Source organism: Planococcus citri, chromosome 1 (assembly GCF_950023065.1).
Source record: "Planococcus citri chromosome 1, ihPlaCitr1.1, whole genome shotgun sequence".
NCBI lineage: Eukaryota > Metazoa > Arthropoda > Insecta > Hemiptera > Pseudococcidae > Planococcus > Planococcus citri.
The window spans coordinates 61,929,779-61,951,097 of NC_088677.1; the positions used below are offsets into that span (position 1 = coordinate 61,929,779).

At 33.5% G+C, this 21,319-nt stretch overlaps 2 protein-coding genes across 6 annotated transcripts in view; one reads left to right on the forward strand and one right to left on the reverse strand.

Annotated features, from left to right (window-relative positions):
- Nucleotides 1-21,319, reverse strand: part of LOC135833206 (protein amalgam-like) — a 172,958-nt gene that overhangs the window by 8,458 nt on the left and 143,181 nt on the right. For all 4 annotated transcript variants that reach the window (XM_065346898.1, XM_065346895.1, XM_065346896.1 and 1 more), the window contains exons 2-9: nucleotides 8,763-8,924; nucleotides 8,438-8,680; nucleotides 7,711-7,829; nucleotides 7,456-7,609; nucleotides 6,009-6,094; nucleotides 5,751-5,919; nucleotides 5,285-5,409; nucleotides 5,027-5,195 (exon numbers count right to left, since the gene is read on the reverse strand). In XM_065346898.1, coding sequence (XP_065202970.1) covers nucleotides 5,027-5,195; nucleotides 5,285-5,409; nucleotides 5,751-5,919; nucleotides 6,009-6,094; nucleotides 7,456-7,609; nucleotides 7,711-7,829; nucleotides 8,438-8,680; nucleotides 8,763-8,924 — 1,227 coding nt within the window. The remainder of the gene's footprint in view (nucleotides 1-5,026; nucleotides 5,196-5,284; nucleotides 5,410-5,750; nucleotides 5,920-6,008; nucleotides 6,095-7,455; nucleotides 7,610-7,710; nucleotides 7,830-8,437; nucleotides 8,681-8,762; nucleotides 8,925-21,319) is intronic.
- On the forward strand, nucleotides 125-4,269 carry LOC135833209 (uncharacterized). Of its 2 annotated transcripts, XM_065346901.1 has the most exons (7): nucleotides 125-503; nucleotides 2,179-2,297; nucleotides 2,875-3,078; nucleotides 3,167-3,196; nucleotides 3,318-3,548; nucleotides 3,647-3,754; nucleotides 3,869-4,269. In XM_065346901.1, exons 2-7 carry the CDS (start codon nucleotides 2,240-2,242, stop codon nucleotides 3,952-3,954), a joined length of 717 nt encoding a protein of 238 aa, XP_065202973.1. In that variant the 5' UTR covers nucleotides 125-503; nucleotides 2,179-2,239; the 3' UTR covers nucleotides 3,955-4,269. The 2 variants fall into 2 exon arrangements, with proteins under 2 accessions (XP_065202973.1, XP_065202972.1); XM_065346900.1 differs by lacking the exons at nucleotides 125-503; nucleotides 2,179-2,297 and having other exon boundaries at nucleotides 2,714-3,078; nucleotides 3,167-3,548.

Sequence of the window (21,319 nt, forward strand, 5' to 3'; positions counted from 1 at the left end):
ATTCTTCAATGTTCGATATTCTTGTGTCAAGTTATCAGAAACGTTGATGTCACAACGTCACAACATGATACCGGATGTACCCCTATTCCGTACCGCTTCACAATATAATTCTCGAGTGGAATTCTTATCGCTGTCGAACCAGTCGCTCTGTTTTGTTCTCTCTTATCTAGCTAGCCTCCTGAATAAGGGGAAATCAGAAATGTTTCGCTTACAAGGACAAGAATGGAATTGACGATTGGAGTAGAAAACGAAAACGGGTCTTGAATCGGTCGTCGAGATCGAGATTGTTCTTTGTTTATTGAATCCACCTCTCGTGGTCTCGTCATAATCATTTCTTCTTGGTAATCTTCGCTTATCAGTTGTAAACAAAATATTCTTGATGAAAAATTTCGGTTCTCATGCGCGTTCATTTCTCGTATTTTGAAGCATTTCGTGTTGATTGTTTAATGTCGTTCCAGTAAGATTTTTACTGCAATTTGGTAGAGTAGAAGGTAGAACCTACAGTTAGTGCCGAAAATATTCGGTTTGAATTTAGCGTCATTGTTTTTCGTTGCCTGCTCGCGTAATTATAACGATCGGTCAAAAGTAATTAGTGATTCTGAAAGCTCAAATCTTCCTCTTTCAGAATCACTATTCACTTTTGCCCGTTTGTGCTTTTAACCGGGAGAAAAATGAATATTCGTAAAACAAGTCAAAAATAGGCGTTCCAAAAATATTCGGTTTCAATAAAAAAACAAAACAAATAATGATACGCTCCGGGAAAAAGTACAATGCGTCGGCAAAGGTCAAGTCGGAGATATTCAAAATACAAATACAGCGCATCTTTACGAACATTTCAAGACAAACCGTGCCCAAAAATGTTGAAAATTGCCGAATTTATTCAACTTAGAAGTTGAAGTATTGAAAAAGTTCATTTCGACATGAAATGACATGTTATCCGGGGTAATTTTTCGCGTAGAATTCGATGCTGCAGTCCAAATTTTTGTAAAACCAACTTGAGTACGCTTATTTTTGAAAAATTGTCTAAAATCTCACCGAAATAAACATGAGAAAATTTTCAGTCTTTTAGTTTTTCGCATATACAGGACGAACTGCACGTCCTACCAAAAATCTGTTACAGTGATCTGAAAGAGAATTAAATTTTCTACAATTTCGTTCATGAAATTTTTTGCTAGGATGCTTTGTTTCAAAACTGTAGATCTTTGAAGTTGGAGCAACTTTAAAAGCTCACCGAAATTGACATGAGAAAATTTTCAGTCTTTTAGTTTTTCGCATATGCCGGACGAACTGTGCGTACCAGCAAAAAGCTGTTACGGTGATCTGAAAGAGAATTGAATTTTCTACAATTTCGTTCATGAAATTTTTTGCTAGGACGCTTCCTTTCATAACTGTAGATCTTTGAAGTTGGAGTAACGAAAAATTGATCTTAAAGTTGATCTTTGTATGAGACCAACTTTTCGTTACTCCAACTTCAAAGATCTACAGTTTTGAAACAAAGCATCCTAGCAAAAAATTTCATGAACGAAATTGTAGAAAATTCAATTCTCTTTCAGATCACCGTAACAGATTTTTGCTGGTACGTACAGTACGTCCGGCATATGCGAAAAACTAAAAGACTGAAAATTTTATCATGTTCATTTCGGTGAGCTTTTATACAATTTTTCGAGAATAAACGTACTCAAGTTGGTTTTACAAAAACTTAGACTGCAGCATCGAATTCTACGCGAAAAATTACCCCGGGAAACGTGTCATTTCATGTCGAAATGAACTATTTCAACACTTCAACATCAAAGTTGAATAAATTCGGTAATTTTCAACATTTCTGAGCACGGTTTGTCTTGAAATGTGCGTAATGTGTGCCGTATTTGTAGTGTGAATATCTCCGACTTGACCTTTACCGACGTATTGTACTTTTTCCCGGAGCGTATCATTATTTGTTTTGTTTTTTTATTGAAACCGAATATTTTTGGAACGCCTATTTTTGACTTGTTTTACGAATATTCATTTTTCTCCCGGTTAAAAGCACAAACGGGCAAAAGTGAATAGTGATTCTGAAAGAGGAAGATTTGAGCTTTCAGAATCACTAATTACTTTTGACCGATCGTTATAATTACGCGAGCAGGCAACGAAAAACAATGACGCTAAATTCAAACCGAATATTTTCGGCACTAACTGTAGTTTTGGAAAAGCTTCTCGAACTCAACTCGGCATACAACTTGGAGGTTTTTAGAAATACACGATGATGAAACGTTCCACGGATACGAGTGTCTATGATTGCATTACGAATCCTTCTCCAGGTAACTATGTACATTGTACATACATACATTGTTTGAATAACTGAATTCTGTTATTAAATATTATGAATCTAAAAATGCGTCGTTTCGCATTAGTACCTATGTCTCTTTAGGAACCCTTCAGCAATTATGTTCAATCTAATTTGTACTGTTTTAGAAACGGAGAGGGAAGAGTTAAAATTTATCGGGGATTCGTCTCCTCTTTTGCATCAGGCCCTTCTTGCTCTCGTTAGCTCAGTCACTTCGTCCCAAAAACGATACAAGGAGTGGAAATGTACCGTTGAACTATTGAAGGACCTATTCTTCCTAAATATTCGAAACATCAACAGACGAAAATTGCCTCATTAGGTACTTACTTAGGTACCTAAACCTAAACCTTCCATCTATCTTCCTACTTCTAGCAGTGATTAAATTTCTTCCCAACTTTCATATGACTAAATTTACTGTTTGATGCAATTCGATAATCATTTCAACATTTCAGATAAATAAAAATTGAAACAAAAATGAAAATTTGTTTATCTTAAATTAAAAATAAAAAAAAAATCACTACCCATATTGACTTATTCGTATTTGATTACAGGTGCATCCTATTGGATAAAACGAAAACGAAAAATAATTTACCAGATTTTCAAAAATGAAATACTCGATCGGACTCTACCAATCACCAAAAATAAAATTAAGAAGGTTATTGCCAAATTTAAAGAGGAGGAACAACCGAGAAACGAATCAAGAATTCGAACATTCGTACACAGACTCAGAAGAGAATATTTTCGAAGTATCGAAGGTATGGAACATAAGTAGTTATTTTCAGTTTTGATGAGAATTCAAGCAGGTTCATGATGAATTTGAACAGAAACTAATTTATTTTACAGGCACTTCAGGAGAGGAAAACCAATGCACCGGTATGTAGCTTTTACTTGTTCGTAAGCTTATTTTGCTGGATATTTAATGATAATATTTGGATTCATTTGTTGAAAACAATTACTCCCTTTTGTAAAATTCTAATTAAAATTTCATCCTCAGGTAAATGTTGGTACTGGAATGAAGACAGACGAAAAATAATTCGCAACATCTTTAAGGACGAATTACTCGATCGGTCACTTCGAATTCAACGACCTAAAATAATAGACGCTTTGACTGAACTGAAAGAGGAACAAAATTCTAAAAATGAAAGCAAAATCCGAACATTTGTACACAGACTTCGAGAAGAAGATAAAGAAAAAACGAGACGGATGGCATTGGCATCCAAACCAGGTATGTACCTCTACCTACCCACTTAATCTACTCGTTTGTAAATTGAATGGAACAAAAATGATCAATGATTGGGTTAATTGAATTTTTCATTCTCATAGACTCGGTTATTGTTATCAAATCATTCCAAGAAAATGTTTCGAATTCGACTCAGGCTGAGAAACAGGATGAGCCTCAAGATGACGAAGAGCAGTTCGAACTTTCTTCAGGTAAGAAACCACAATCCACGTATGAGTATCTGGTGTAAAATTACCATGAATAAATTTTGTTTATTGCGAGATACTTACGAAGGTCTTTTACTAATTGAAATGTTATTCAAACAGATGTGCAATCGTTTGACGATAGTGATGATAGTTCGAATTGGACTTTGCAAATTTCAGATGACGGATTTCATACATGTCTGACATGAAATTCTAACTGCTCGAGGTACCTATATATTTTAAATGTTTCCAGTGATTTCTAGATTAGTTAAGTAGGACTTTATTGTTTATTTTTATATTAAATGTAAGAAGTGAATTCTGTGTCATTGTTCGTGAGTAGAACCACAAATGAAGAAAATAATATTGAAATAAGGTGGTCATCACAAATGTGAGGTTTTGTTTGAGATGATGATCGTTATTGTATTTTAATTCTCGAGGTATTTTTTCCTATTTATGTCTCCGTAAGATTGTACTAATGTGTGCTTCTTTTCAATAGATTATTCATAGTAGGTAATTCTTCTATTTCACTCATTTGAATTTTTATCTGGAATATTCTTATTAAAAAAATGGAAATGAAATAGGTACAAAATGAATCCACAACCAGGATGAAAATACAACCATATCCTTTCTAGAGTACAAAAACCAAACCCACGATGAAACCTACATAATGTGTACCGAATCCAATGTGCAAAATCATCACCATTCCAAAACACCAAAATGATGATAAAATGTATATGTATCTACAGAGTGAATTATCTATTATGAAAATAAAATGGGTGGACTACGTAATCAATATTGCAAGATCACTTTTCAAGGGTAATCAGTCTCAAGTTTTAGTAGAAAAATTTTAATCGTAAAAAAAAGTGAGGGGCGCTGCTGTTGAATTTTTACATCCAATTAATTAATGATTTTATTTCAGCTCATGAGAATAAATCCTTCTGTAAAATAATTTTGGCATGAAAAAAAAAATGCAACACAAAAGCAGCAATTTTTAAGGTTTTGATTAAAAACAATAGAAAAAAATCACAACGAGAAAAGGTCTTGCTAGAGAAAAGAGGTTGAGGAAAGCAACAACATATAAAAGCAGAATTAAGCCAAGTTTTCACAGAGCATTCAAACGGATACTGTAACTGTATCGTAAAAGCAAAACGATCTGTCCCGAGCTGTATTTTCAATTCTTTTTTCAATTTTTGCCACGTGAATTTTTTGAAAACAAATTATAAACAGTGGTGTTGTCAAAGTTGACCTTTTTGTTTTTTAAACACGTTATTTTCAACTTACCTACGACTAGGGCTGCATTATCTATAGATTCGTTGGGACCGTGTCTATTAGAAACTTCTAATTTAACGCTGTACTGGCCATTTGTAAGGCTTGAAAACGTGTACGTGATTTCATTTTTTTTATCCGTGGCCGATAGTGACTTATGTTCTACTTCTTTCCATTCACTTTCCTATTAAATTTGAAAAACAAAAATATTAGACAAAAGTGCATGTAAGAGACGTAAGCAATTAAGCATCGATTATGAATATTTATACTTACTTCTACTTTTTTTGAGTATATTTTGTATTCTGAGATCGGTAGTAAACTGCTGACAGACCACGTGGCAACTGGATTTTTCGCATCATCTTCATGAACTGATTGTAACACTGGTTTACCTGGAGCACCTGTAAAAAATATGATTTTTAAGAACAGTTTTATCAAAAGCTAAAAGGAGATTTTGCATTAACAAAACGTAGGGGTTTTTTGAAAAAAAAATGTTGATTTTTAAAAAACAGAAAAATAAAATTAGATTTTCAAAAATGAGAAAGTTGAATTTGAAATAATATTCTTAAGATAGGTACTTCATTTCATACGACATTATTTTGTATAAAAATGAAGAAAATAGATATTGTTCGGAAAAATTGGTTTCCGCATGTCTTGAATTTTCATTCGCTTGGGGACCTTAACTTTCAATAACTTCAAGCCGAAATCTTCAGTAAAAAAAAAAAAGCCAGGAGCTACCAACCATTCAACTCGATTTCAGCATGTTCTGAACTCTTTTCCGACTGGCAGGTATATACTCCGAGATCTTCTTCTTTGGGTTTTTTAATAACTAGACAATTTTTATGTTTCTCTTCCTCGATGCTGAATCGATCGCTATTCGGAACCGCTTTTCCATCTTTCACCCAGTTCATCTGGAAAAATGGGCAAACGTACGATTAGAGAATCACGAATTTAAAACATTCGTATCAAATTATTCAATAAAATGAGTGAACGTAGGTACCTTTCTATTTGCATCGAAAACACAACAAAGTTTAGTGGCACCTTCCACATCACTGGGATACACCTTCGATGATTCCGGACCAACTCCTACGCAACAAAACGCAAACATTAATGAATTCGTTTTAATTAAGCACGTTACCTATACTTGAATGCAAACTGCGAATACAGAGTATGCGAAAAATCACGCCCACTTTTGTTTGAATTATATTAATTAAAAACTAGACAGATGGCGAATAAATCTTATCGCTTTGAAATACCGTGACAGGGTGGCCTAATTTTTTTTTTTTTACAACGTAAGTAACCCAGGCAGAGGCACCTTTTACCTATCTACCTATAACGCAGGTACGAATACACGGTGCTTTTGTGCTAGCGTTTTTTGCCTTTACAGAGACGATGCTGCAACCCACATAATACCAGTTGAGAATAGGTTGCCGATAATATTCGATAGGCAATTGAATTTTCACAAAAAAGTCGAATTAATAGGACTAGTATTGATTTTCCAAGATGATGATTAGAGGTAAGGATTATAACGGTGAAAAGGTCCAATTTAATCATTCAACGAAAACTAATTTTTTTATCATCACAATCTGAACATTTTCAGACCAAAACACTATAGGTAACTAACGTCCTCAAATCGATTTTCAAATTTTTTGAATTTTTGGATTTTTACTCCTGATTTGAAAAATGTTGAATTTTTAGTGAAATTTTGGATGGGTCATTCCACATCAGTTCAACTAAGTTTCTACGTTAAGTCTTTCGGTTTCCCTATTTTTAGAGTTTTTTTTTTTTTTGTTGAAAAGCCACCTTTGTTTCCTAATAAGAAGAATAAAAGAGGAGGTTTCTTTTTTCACATTTTCCATTTGTAGTGAAACAATCCAATTCTTACAGCTTATGTAGTTTCCAAATAGTACCTTAGAATTCAAATTTTTGAAAATTCAGCTCCTGAAATTTAACCGAATGGAAATATTTATAGATCTCTTTTGGTTTTTCTTTGTTTGGTTTATGAAACTCAAGTTCATAATGAAATTAATTTCTTCATCATTCAACGAAGTTCATAAAAAATTGTGAACTAGTTCAGTTTAAATTTGCCAGCTGAATTTGAACTCGTTGTAAGAATTATTCAGGAACTTGATCAGTTTTGCTCTTCTCTGAGCCCATCAAGTCTGAAAATTCATCATTTTAACGCCTCCACGTAGGTAAGTAGGTATGATTTTTGAACAATATTGAACTTGAAAAAAAAAATTCTAAAAGTGGTAAAACGAACTATTCAAGGCGGAGAGGAAGATGGTAAAAAAGTCTACAGTTTGTTTGTAGAGCATAATTATAATGTGAAAAATTACCAAAAGGCCAAAAGTAATCGTTTCAGATCAATAAGAAACTATGACATTTTTCTGTAAATTGGTGAAAAATTATCATACCTAAGACAGGACAGCTAATAAAATACTTACCAGTAATGACTTGAACAACAGTTGATTTCGAGTCAAATGATTGACCATTATCTGCTCTGCAAATATAGATACCGCTATCGGAAAAAGTAACGGTACGAATATTATACACTGTGGATTTTGTACCCAAATCTTGCTCGACTGAGTTTTCAGAATTCTATAAAATATGGAAATTGAATTCAAATGATTGATTTGACTTCGTATAATAATGCGCAGCAAGCCACTTTAAACTTCAACCAACTTAATATTCAAACTCACTTTTTTGGACCAAGAAATCATAGGAGTTGGAAATCCTTTAACACGGCAGGTAATATTCAGTCCTGATAAATTTTCAATGTATTTTTTGTTACCAATTATCGCTTCAACGACAACTTTTTCTGAAAAAGTGAAACAAACATTTAAAAAAATATTTAAATGAAACTGGATAAAACTGCTATCAAATTATGCAAAATTATTGAATTCAAATCACGTTTGGAGCCGAATCTGATTTTTTATTTTGTCAAAACTACCCCCCCCCCCCCCAAAAAAAACATTACAAAGAAGGGTATCTAATCTTGAAAATTTTCTGCTTCGATTTTTTACCTCGTGAAAGCATTTTGACAGGAATTTTTCGGGTAAAATGAACCATGCATTGGAGGTGAATAATTCTTCATTGTTTTAAATTTCCAAGTCTTTAGTTGAAATGATTTCAAAACTGAATAAAATCTCCCTAAACTACCTACTACTTCTCTCCAATGCAAGTTTCCAAATTGACATTGTGCATCAAAATTATTATCGTGGAGAATTTTCAACTTTAGGTTGATTTTTTCCCTGGAAACTCACGTCTTACCTATGCTTGTCTTTTTGAAAGTTTTTTAGGAAGTGAAGGCTTCTTCTATTTTTATTTCATTACTGACACCATGAACGTATCTTATAGATAGGTACTTTCTCCATTGAAATACCAGTAGCTAGGTATAGGCTAAATAATAAAGGTACAGGTACTCACCTTTTGGTCCAACGACATGTGTAATGGCTTTTTCGGGTATCTGAGACTGAGCTGTCGGAGACTGAGGTATCGCACACGTATAACTTCCAGCTAGTTCATTGCGAAAATTCCGTATACGCAGGGTGTGATTAGGTTCCACCGTATATGCATCATGACTACCCACCTTGTGTGCGTCAATAAACAACGTCACGGTCACGTTGTTCGCGTTGTTTCCAAATTTCCATACAACTGCATCTTCGCCAACTAAAAATCAATGCAAACGTAGAAAATCGATACCAAGTGCCATCTCGTGCCAATTTACCCTCAAAATAACGATAATTTTTACCATTGTTTTCAACAACACAGGGCAGTACTATTTCATCTCCAGGTTGTGCAACAAAATCTTGCGGTTGTGTCGAGATAGTAGGGTTACCTTTGCCCAGTTGTGCATTATCGTCAGCTAAATACCCGTCTTCTTCCTCCTCTGCTGGTGCTGGTTTCCCGTAACCTACAACAAAAAAGAAAGCCACCGGTAAAATATCATTCGATCGAACACTTTCTCACCTTATTATATCAACGTGAAAAACCTTGCTTATATATAGAAAATTTCCCTAGCGACCACACCCTTGCGACGAATTAATGTCTTTGTCAGACGCGAACTAGATTTTTTCTAATTAATTTTGACAATGTAATTGCTTCGTGACGGGTAAACAACGGCTTACAGGATCAATAATTTGGAGAAATATTGCACGAGTTGTCATAAACAAATTGTAAATTTCCGATGTATCGTTGTAAACATTTAATGCAGTTGAAATCATGAAACATGCAAAGTCCTAAAAGCTCAACACTCAGTATAACGCAGTCAATGCCTTTTGTTTTCATTTTTTCAGGAGTGCTCAAAATAGTATTGAATCGAGCCGGGGTCAGGAGTAAAAAACCGTCCAAGATGAAAATTTCAAACTGAAATTGCAATTCCACAAAATTCTCTAATTTTTTGGAAACGATTCCCAAAAAACCCATCAAAACGTTTATATTTCGTGTGCCGAACATATCGCAGTAAAACCATCATTAGACATTTACAAACCAGGAATACAATAGGAAAAATTCAAAATGAGCAACTCCCCCTAACAATAAGTCAAGATCCCACCTTTTTGTTAGCTCTCCTCACTGACACTAATGTTTGGGTAATTTCCATAACGTCGTCGTAGAGTAATTAGGCATCAACACACGCAGGTTTCATTTTACCTATCGCTGAAAAAATATTAGACGTACGCTCGCTACACCTAGACCTTCCTTCCTTCTTCCTCCTCCTCGTGCTTATGCAACAAATTACCAACATAGAGTGTATTTCCATCTACGCACGATCCATCAACCACATAAATATATAATTCTCGGTTCAAAATAATAATATGAAATACACATACGTAAAAAATAACCACGTGGTTTTTAAAGGTTAGCAGGGTTAACGACCTATCAAACATGGACCGGCGATGTTTATGATTAAATATTATGTATAGAAATATAATTAATGAATGTTGAGATATACGAGTAGGTATATACGCGAAGCTTGAGCCCGAAATGAATTTTCGATTCCATATCGATTGGAAATTAATTCGGTTCGCATTCGATAACACCAAAGAAATACAGACAAAGATATAGAATTCCCATTAAAGAGGGGGAAGAAACTCGTTCATCCGTCTGTCAAGCTGTTATCATTTAAAGACAGTAATAACTTTTTCTTCAATGAAAAACTGGGTGTCTGGTAAACGACCGCGAAATCGTAATGCAACAATATACCTACACTACATGGTGATAAATGTTGCTCAGCTAGACTTTTTAAACAGTCGGTGGTAGGTAGTACTTGTTCGTATGTATTTAATTGTTGGAAAACAATAAGGTGGCCCGTGCTATTGTATTGCGAAATATTACCTCTACGATACGCTACAAAGACACGATTTGCCGACGATACACCATAGACCACCCATGGTTTGCTAGACTTGTCAAATTTGTAAACGCGGCTATAAGCTTACCTACCAATTTATTAATATGTCAAAGGGTAATGCGATTACGTAAAAAAAAGTAGTCTCGATCGATAATGTAATAAAACGAGATACGAAGAATGAAGGGAGGGAATGAATTTTAATCAGATGCACACGATGGGCTATAATTGCATGGAAAAGATGGGTAGATTCGGCCTTGGTAGATTTCTTTCAGATTTTTCTTCAGCTCCAGAATTCATTTAGCAAAAGTAAAGGAAAATTTTAGATCTCACAACACAATTTTTCTAGGCTCTTAATTTCTCAGAAAGTCAGAGGAGGGGACCTGGAAAAACAAGATTTTTATCTTGAGCATTTTTTAGTCAAATGTCATGAAGTTTGGCATGTATTGTAAGTACTCGTAGATATGTACTTAGGGAGCTGTTACCTACCACAGTTCCCAGTGCAAATAACATCATTTATTAGGTACATATTATTTTTATTTTTTCATCTTTTTCGACATCCAAAATTGAATTTAAAAGTTTTAAAATGACTCCTTAAACTGACAATTTTATGAACTGACAATATTATCTCAATTTTTTCCCTTGTCATATTCGGAATCAGCGAGTCAAATTACCTCAAATTTTTGTTCTTTTTATCGTGATTCACTTTTTGATTTCTACTTAAGGATGTGTTTCATTTTTCACCCTGAAATCTGCAGTTTTAGATAACAATTTTGTCTTAGTACAGATTTAAATTCGCAAAAAATTGGCCAAAATAATCTAAAAACGAGTTTTGAAGTAGTTTTTCTCGAACTTCTGGCTCTCTAATTTTTTTAAGAACCCAGAAAGAGAATTTGAAACGAAATTTAATCACTTGCAAATTTTTTTCGATTCTTTCTCCCTCATTTTTTCAAGATGCACAAAGCAAAACTTAAATGTCTCAAAATAGGGTATAATGACAAAACGATTTTTGATTTTTTTAAAATTTCATTTCGGAAAATTTAAGATTGAAAATTACTCTCAAATCCCAGGTTGAGTCAATAATTTCTTTTATTTAGACTTCATTTGGAAAACTGAAAATAGCCTCATTAAATTTCTTTGGAAATTCAGTTTAATTCTCAATTTTTGTTGTAGAAAAATCATCATGTAGGATTGTATAGGTGATCCAAAATGCATTTTTTTTTTTCAAAAATTCAAAAATATTAAAATTTGGGTTCGCAAAAATAGTGGTACCTACTTTATTAAAAAAAATTATTTTGTTTTGAGTTTTCAAAACTACATTACGGTTTTCTAATTGAATTGTTAAAAATATCATATTTCAAAACGAAATTTCTACTTTTTGAAAAAAGTTTTGTTTACAATAGAAATTTCCATTATTGATCCTGAATCAAGTCCCATACATCAAGTTGTTTAATTCAAAGAAACTAAAATTCCAGTATAATTTTTAAAATTTCAATTTAAAATTACACATCTCTGTTTTGAATGCCAAATTCCAAAAACTTTTTTTTTTAAAAATTGACGGCTTTGTTCATTTTATTGTGAACTAAAAGCGAAAATTTTTCTTGTGAGCGATCAAAATAGTCCAAAAATAGAGAATTGAAATGCTGCATTTTTAGTATAGTACATTTGATTTTTCTTAATGTGCCTAAAAAAAATTAAGGAAGATGGAATCAAAACAATTTTTAACCAATAAAATTTTGCTCCAAATTTTCAATATCTTGACTACTTTTTGTTTTATTTACGTCTATAAATTTGGTTTCGAAAATCCACTCTTTGAATAAATTCTCAATTTCCAAGGTGAGGGATGACTAAAATTTGATTTTTCCAACTCATACTAGATGTCTCACCACAGCCTAAACCTCTTTCACTAAGATCACAGACAGAATTGCTAATTTTGTCTGTAATTTCTTCATGCGGCTGATCAATGTTTCAATCGATCAAGATAAGACCAAAAAATCTGAAAAAAAGTTCGAAAATCAATTATTTTTACTCCTTATTTTTATAAAAAATTTCAAAAAAAAGTGCTCCCTTCGGTATCATTTTATTAAATATGTACTTTTATGTTTCTCGAATAAAAAAGTTTGATTTCTAATGTCGCAACCCTCTCTTCTTTGAGTTTATTGGTTAGGTAGTTGAAAAGTTGAAAATTTGAAAATGCTCAAAAATCACCCCCAAAAAATTCTGAAAAACATTTTTCTCCTTAAAAAATGGCCCCAAGTTATAAAAACTGCGGCAATGTCAAATTTTTTACTTATTATTACGATGTTTTATGAACCTTTCTCAATTTTTAGGGGAAAAACTGACCTAAAATGTATTATTATAGTTGATTTTTTGAAATATAAATTTTTTGGACTAGATTTCTCCAAAAAAATATGCTTGCTTCATATGATCTATAATTTGATTTGGACGGATATAATAATTGAATCCAGTAAATGGCTGGATCTGATCAGATCTATTTATCAGATCCAATCAGTTCTCCTCTCTTTGTTCTGATCAGGCCTGAACATATTTAAATCAGGTCTCCCCTATTTGATTAGATTAAGCTTTAACAGATCCAATTCGATCAAAAGTCTGATGTTATTTGATCTGGACAGACCTTAAGTACCTACATAACAAACTCACTTTCGATTTATATTTATGATTGAAAAAATACACTATCCGGAGAACCCCTCACACAATTAAAAATTATATTAAATGCCTTACAATGATATTTCAGATTGAATTGATCCCATTTCATCGCTTAAAATTTGAATTTTTCAAAACTAGAAGATGGAAGCGAAAGATTGAAATTTTTGTCCAATTCATCTCATCTCAATGGACCATCATTGACGTAATTTTCTATTGTTGATAGGTGTCAAAATGACCCACCTCATCGAGCACTTCCATTTTATCAACAGATGTTCTTTTTTTGGAGTCTTGCACTGTACATAGGTATGAAGAATTACCCAAAATATCTTAATTTCATCGCATCGATATCAAATAGATACACACTCTGGATTGATTACGTATTCTAAAATTTCCTACACAGATACCTCGCACCAAAGCCAAGTCGACGGGTATCCCCTTCCTCGGAGGCAAACCAATCGATATTTTCGGCTAATGATATGCTATTTATCCGAGATAACCACGTGGTTCGGATATCCTTAATGACTATAATCGTAAAAAAGGCGCGTTGCTCGACTCGTCCACATTCGTAGCGTCTGGTCTTACTTACTTGTTGGTGGTACCCCTGCCCAGCTCTATTTTTACCAGTCGGCAGTTGCGATGAAATTCCATACGTGTAATTCTTCCCATTTCATGTTCGCCACTAATAAATCACACCTCGATCGATACCGCTAATTAAAACTCGACTTAATTATATTTCGGTACGTGTACGTAGCTCTACCTACGTAGGTAAGGTAAGTTTAGGAGCACGCTAGAGGACGATTAGACATTGTCGTAATGGACGCAATGGGCGCAACGTGCGCAACATGCTAAAGTATCAACCACAACCGCGAACCCCAGCACAAGACTCGCAATTAACGTCGTCGTCGACAATGTATCGAAAGAAATCATTATCATCATATTCAGCCAAACATGGTGAAGTATATGTGTAATGTCTATGATGTATGTACGTACGAGTGCGATGAATACAATGCATACAACTGTACGCGAGCGTTCAGCTGGTGGCGTGTAGTGTACCGCAGAGAGAGAGTACGAGATAGAAGAGAGTGCAGGAGAACAGCTGCCATACATCGGTATAACAGCTGCGCAAATATTATGAGACAAGTCAAAAATAGTACGAGAGTTGTGGAAAAACCGTTTAAAGTACATTAATTTTATGCACCAATAGCGTTGCAGAGCTCTTCAATCGAGTAATGAGCTTAATTAATCTTTTTCCATCCGAGAGTTTTCGTATAAACAAACGAATATATACGTAGTCGTACGTACTTGACTTATTACAAAAGTTTCATTCGAATGGATGACTCATCATGAAAAATGCTATCTACCTATACGATCGACTCGATGTGAATTACCAACGTATTGTACTTAATAAGGGTTTTTTTTACGATTTCCAAAATAATTCTGTGACAACAACTGACAAGTTTGGAACTTTTTTTCCGCCTTTATTATCCCTATATCGTAGTGTTACTTTATCGCAAATTTACGATCTGCCGACGACCATGAACTATGGTACTACGATTAGGCTCTCGTAGGCTGAGCTCACTTTGAGGGGATTAGTTTTAATTTCAAAAAACCAACTGGTTTATTTTATGGCGAGATTCTTTTTTTTGAGTGAAATTTTTATTATGATTATGATTTATGATGTGCCTTTATTTCTCTTATTCTTTTTTTTTCTCTTCGGCTTGTTTGCAGAAGTAGCCTATCTATGGTCGTGATCTCTCCAGCATGTCGATAAAAATCTCATCTAGCGGCCATATAGTGCTGATTACTATATAACACCAGCTTCCTGTATAATATAGTGTAATAATACGAGAATTTTAAAGCAATTAATAATTATCAGCGTATTTTTCCAACGATATCATCTTTTATCGAATGAAGAAATAAAAACTCGTAGGTATGCTAACGTAGGCAATTTTTACAAATCGCTTATGAAAATTCCGATTCCCACGTTTCTCGGTATTTGTGCATGATGATGCCATTGGATGGTAGCTATGGTGGTGTGATTATGATGAAAAAACGCGTTGTAAGGGAACCTTCGAAGTTATTTCATTTCCGACCGTCGCGTCTGGAGTCTGCAGTAAAATATTTTTCATTCTGTTTGATTCTTTTTCTTCGTCGTCGAGGAAATGAAGTATGCTGCGTAGATACTATTTTGATGAGTAATGTTGGTTAGTACCAATAGGACGTAATAGAAGTAGACGCTTCGTAGTGAGAAATTGGAGGACTAGACGAGACTGTGGCGAAATTAAGTTTTTAAAATGATTGGATGTGAAATTAATGCAGTGAATTTCAATCTTTTCCTGAAATTCCGTATTTACATAGATGAATTGATAATATAATTTTGAAGCACGTGATCTGGGGGTGATTGAATTCAAAGTATAAGATTTTTACATTTTGTGGTCAAAAGCAGGAAATTTGGCATGCAAGGTAAGAAGATGTATAAGTGCTTTGGACAAATCACATCAATTTTTTAGATTTTTTTTTAGTTTTTTTGTAGGTACTATAATTATGTGCCACTTGGGTGCTTAAAAATCAATTTTGGAATTTTCAACGTCCTCCCACCGCTCATTTTTTTAGATATTTCTCACCTTTATTCTAATGTTTAGCATTTTTCAAGCGTGTGAACCTACAAATTTTTTATAAATCATGATAGGCTGAAAGATAACCTACCTATCATGTCAACCGGCAAAATTGTTTTCTCATATTTCGTTTTATTCGGAAAAATTGGTATTTTCCCCTCATAGACATGGTAAAGATGGCGTTCCCTTTGGCTCTCTTATCAATTCTGAGGTAAGAAACCAAAAACAAAAGTTTGATTGGCTGAATGAAGCTGACGTCATGTGAACGCTTAAATGTCATTGTCTGCAAGTTACCTAAGAGGCTCAGAAGTGATAAAAATGATAACACTAAAAATAGGCAGCTCTCGGCCACTTTTTGCCATGTATACCTATATCAGTCGTTGAATTTTCGGTTGAAGCCCCCCCCCCCCCGTCAAGGCTCCACAGGCAAATCAATTTTAAAGGCCAGCATCCCAAAATTTCTAGCAAGTATTGTTTTCAGCTCTTTCAATTTCAAAGTTAGACAATATCTCGAAAGAACATTTTTTGCTCGTCTTGAAAATTTACACAAGAATTTACCTTTAAAATTGACAAAATTCAATTTTTGAAAATTTTGAGAAACTTACCAAAAAAAAATTATTTTATTCGCGAAATGTTGTTGCCTGTGATGGCGCCTTCAGTTTTAGAGATAGGCAATCTTGTCAGAGAACCTTTTTTGTTCGTCTTGAAAAATCATGCCAGTATCCATGGTCAAAAATTCGATTTTCAATAACCTACACACCCCTGCCCCTTCCATTTTCAGATTAGACTCATTTCAGAAAAACCGAATATCAGCTGCAAGTTGCTTTTCCATGTACAACACGTAGGCGAAGTATCGTTCTGATCGGCGGCCCACAATTTTGACCATTCCCTAGTTAGAGGAATGGGCCAATTTTTTTGAAACATTCATATGTACATAGGTGAGGCTTAACTTGAGGTAGGGAATGTCGTAATTATAAATGTAATTACTCAAGTAGCTTTTTGAGTAAGTAATTGCAATTAATTTTGAAAATTTGTACCTACAGTCCTACACGTGTTTTTCCAAAATCGCGTTGTGCTTCTTTTTCAAAATCACGATGTGATGTTTTTTCAGAATCACGTTGTGCTTTTTTTTCAAAATCACATTGTTTTATTTTTGAAATAGAGTTATGCTTCTTTTTCAAAATTGTGTTGTGCGTGCTTTTTTTAAAAAAAATCGTGTAGTGCTTATTTTTTCAAAATCGCGTTGTGCTTATTTTCAAAGTTGTGCTTTTTTTCAAAATTCGGTGGTGCTTTTTTTTCAAAATCGCGTTGTGCTTTTTTTCAAAATCACGTTGTGCTTTTTTTTCAAAATCACATTGTGCTTTTTTTTCAAAATCACGTTGTGCTTTTTTTTCAAAATCAGGTTGTGCTTTTTTCAAAATTGTGTTGTTTTTTTCAAAATTGCGGTGTTTTTTTTCAAAATCACGTTGTGCTTTTTTTTCAAATCGTGTTGCGCTTTTTTTTGAAGTAGTTTTGTGCTTATTTTTTTAAAAATTGGGTGTGCTTTTTTTTGAAGTTGTGCTGTTTTCAAAATTGGGTTGGGCTTTTATCAAAATTGCTTCGTATTTTTTTTCAAAATCGCATTGTGCTTTTTTTGAAATTGCGTTGTGTTTATTTTTTAAAAATCGCACTGTGTTTTTTTTCGAAACAGAGTTGTACTTTTTTTCAAAATCTCGTTTTATTTTCAAAATTGTGTTGTGCTTTTTTTTCAACAAAATGGGCTACGCACACTGTTACAGCAAGCGCAGTTGTCTAGTTTTTTTTCATAAAATGTTGTAAATGCAGGTGTTGTTTTTTTCAAAGCTGTCGAAAAAATTTCAAGATTACATTTTGCTTAAAAACTTGTTTGTGTTCAAAAATTTAAAATTACCCCCCCTCCAACAAAATCAAAATTGATCTAGTATTCTAAATGGAAGTAGACAAAAGCAAAGAATGGAACGAACGAAACTGGAATCATAGTTCTAAAACTACACATTTCAAGTTCAAAGTCAGCAAAAAGAAAACTGAAAAGAAATGATTCGATCTCAAGTCAAAATTCCACATCTTCTTATCTGTCTCTAGCAGCGGAAAATTTACACTCTTTCCTTTCCTCATCCGACATAATACCAAAGTCAACTCTTACCATCATTATCACATCCTTTTTAAAACCTCTTGGAAACAGATCCGGCGATGATAAGTTTCAAGCCAGATCAACGATACCTACACCGGTAGTTCTCGCGACGACGACTTCTACGTACCTTGTTACAAATCACAAACAACATACACCAACCAGCAGTCACAACATACAAAATATGCTACACACAAGACAAGAAGTAACAATGAAACAACACGTTTTCATTGTTAGCTCAGTTGTTATCTCTGGCATTTGTAATTTAAAAAAAAAAGTGAAAAATAAAAATAAAAAAACTCGTTATTTGCATAAGAAAATGACGTTTCCGCTCACGTGCTGAAAATCTCTTCAGGAAAGAATAGAAAAAAAAATTAAAAAACTATAGGCAGGTGAATACGCACGTCGAAATTAAATCCAACTCGGCGCAATCTTCACAAACTCCACTCGCCATCAACTCAAACGCTTTACCAGATTTATCAACTCAACTGGATGGTGGAAAAAAGTTCATTACACCAGAGGAGTTTTATTTTTCGTGAACACGCCCACATTCGTGTAGAGTTAATTACATTTAAATTCATTTCCGGGTATAAAGTTACTTTAATTTATTGCATTTACCGTCATATTATATCCTTTTTCGATTTCGATCGCGGTGACCGTACCACTAAGTTGCGGATTCAGCGATGCGTTCAAGCTGAACAATATAGCACATACTCGTATATAGGTACGTATACATTTTAGATCGTTTCTCCTCCTCTTTTAAGCCAATATTTTACCAGCATCGATGACACTATATGATTTGAGAGCCCGGATACCCCACAATACAGCTCATAAATCTCCAAAAAACTTTATCTTTCAAAGTTGCAAGTTAACAACTCCCATCCTTCCTTGTGAATATGTGGTCTCGATTGTTAGATACATTGTCAATTGTCATGTCAAACTCAATCAGCTTCAATGCACAAGTTACGAAATAGATCGTAAAAATAAGAGGTCGATCGAACAGGTATAGGAAAGTGCAGGGGTACCGGTTGCATAAAATCTTCACTCATCGTGCACCTGTATAATGTAGGTAATAGGTATGGCTAGAGGTACGTGGGAGAGAGGTAATAAACTAGTAAGCCAGAGAGTATTTGATAATGGCATTTCTTTTTATCACCGTGTTACTGGCCACCAAGTTATAGATACTTATATTGTTACCGGTTGAACCCAATGTCCTATAACCTGTTGCCCATACATCCTTTTATTTTTATTATCGCAATTGAAAATTTATACCAGAGTAGTAAAACGCGAGGAAATAATATATCGGTTTCAGCTCTGCTTGAAAAAACATTCAGAATTTCGTAACCGAGCAAATACGAGTACGAGCACGAGGGAAAAAGCTGACCAATTTTATCATCTTTTCAGCCGAAAGTCATAAACTTACGATTTTGTAGCTCCCTCTTTTGATTCGAATTGTTTTTATTTTCCCCTTCATCGAAGACGATATTCGTTCTTTACCAAATACAAGCAGTAATTCAAAGCTCCCAATATCGTACATCAAATCGGCGTCTCGAAAAAATTAACGTCAAATGGGTCGGAACTTGTTGATAAATCATTGTGGCAATTTATTAAATTGATTTCCTTCGATGGTACATTTTTTCAAATCAAGATAAGATTTCGCGCCGGTGACAACCGAATGTATTTTTGTACCACGTTGATTGCGGGTAAAAGCTATTCTGGATGTGTTATATTGATGAAACTGCTTTGAATAAAATTATCCATTTAGTGCTGTTATATTTCAACTTGCAAACAACTCATTAGATGTCGACTGTCGTCGCGTCGTAGCGAAAGCGAATAAATTGGAAGATTTTGATCAAAAAATATAGGTACCATCTCGTAAACAACATTGCACTAAATGAACGATAGTGCATCGTTTTGACTTTTGATGAGGGGAGGGAGAGAGGAGAGCAGAATTATCTATTTCGTTCACTTTGCCATCGAGAAAGAGAATCAATGTCATCAATTTTGATAATTTTCTGGCCAAAAGATTCGACCATGATTAGCAGTGAAAATATCATGATTTTGAATAGGATGTGTTTCAAAGGGCTATTGGAGAGAGAGGGTGGAAGGGAGTTCGTCAACAAAGTATTCGATTAGTATCGCTGACTTAAATGTTGATTGGAGAACGATTTTAAAATGATAAACTTCGGTTTTTGGAACAATTTTTTGTATTTTCCCTGATAAATCATATTATCTTTATCTATACTTAATAAAAACATTTGTCATTTATGCATGGGTTCTTTAATTTTTTAATTTTTTCTGAATTTTTTAAAAAATTTATAGGTGAAAAAAATGATTTGATTTTTTGGTAGTTGGTACCTATTACAACAAAATATTTTTTCTAAAGTCTATTTTGACATGTTTTTTTTTATGTTGTGGATGATACATTTTCTTATCCTGTGATGACTGAATTCTTTGCAAGTTTTTTAGTTCTTTTCGAGTTTTCAATCAAGTCAATCATGTTTTAATACATACAATTACTTCAGATTATTACATACTTATTACTGTTTTAATTTCATTTAATTCTCCACTTCTTTTTTTAAAATAATCTTGGAAATATTTCAATTTTATATTTCAGCGAAGAATTGTAAAGTAGATAATATTTCTTAATAGACCTAACTTTTTCAATTTTTTTACCTGCAACTTTTACTTTGTCAATCTTTTATATTTCATGTAAGTAGATAATAATTATATTTTTTTAAAATATCATGACGGAAAAATAATTCAACTCTTAATACTTACTACCTACAACAGAACTGAAAAATATTTTTAAAAAGCTTCGCTTTTGCAATAAAAAATCATTCAATTCATGCTTTTTGTTATATAGCCGAACGATGCCTTAAATTTGAAGAAATACGATTCATTTTATGGAGTGGGGGGGGGGTTGTGTTTTTCCCTATAAAATTTCTTTCAGTACTTATTTATTTATTTTTTTTTATAAACAAAACATTCAGATATTACTTGCATTTTTCAGATTCATTTTCAAATTGTCTTGTCCTTCAGGTTTCTCATCTTTTTTTTTTTTTAAATAAATATAAGAAAAAAATGATGAGTATGATTTTGAAATATTAAAAAAAATAGTTGGATGTCATTTTTTCATTTTTTCATTTTTTTTTTTTTTTTTTTTGAAACATGGCCAAATCTCTTTTTTAAAGATTTTTTTTGGTCTTTTTTCTGTTTTTAATATCTATTATTTTGCAAATGAAAAATGCCTACATTTTTTTTTTGAGATCTCTTCTAAACTTTGATTTGTGTTGTTAGGTTCTATTTTAAATTTTGCCTCATTCCTAGAGTTGATAGGACAGGAAAATATCAAGCATTATTTCATCTAGTATTGAAATGTTTTTTTTTCTGGTTCCAAAAGACAACTTTCAGGTTATTATTGTTCCAAAGTTTCAACTTTTTTCAAATTCAAACTGGTTTAGTTGTTCTTTTAGTTCCTTGTATTTCTCTTTTGGTGTTTCCATTGATCAAAAAACCAGGTTCAAATTGTTCCC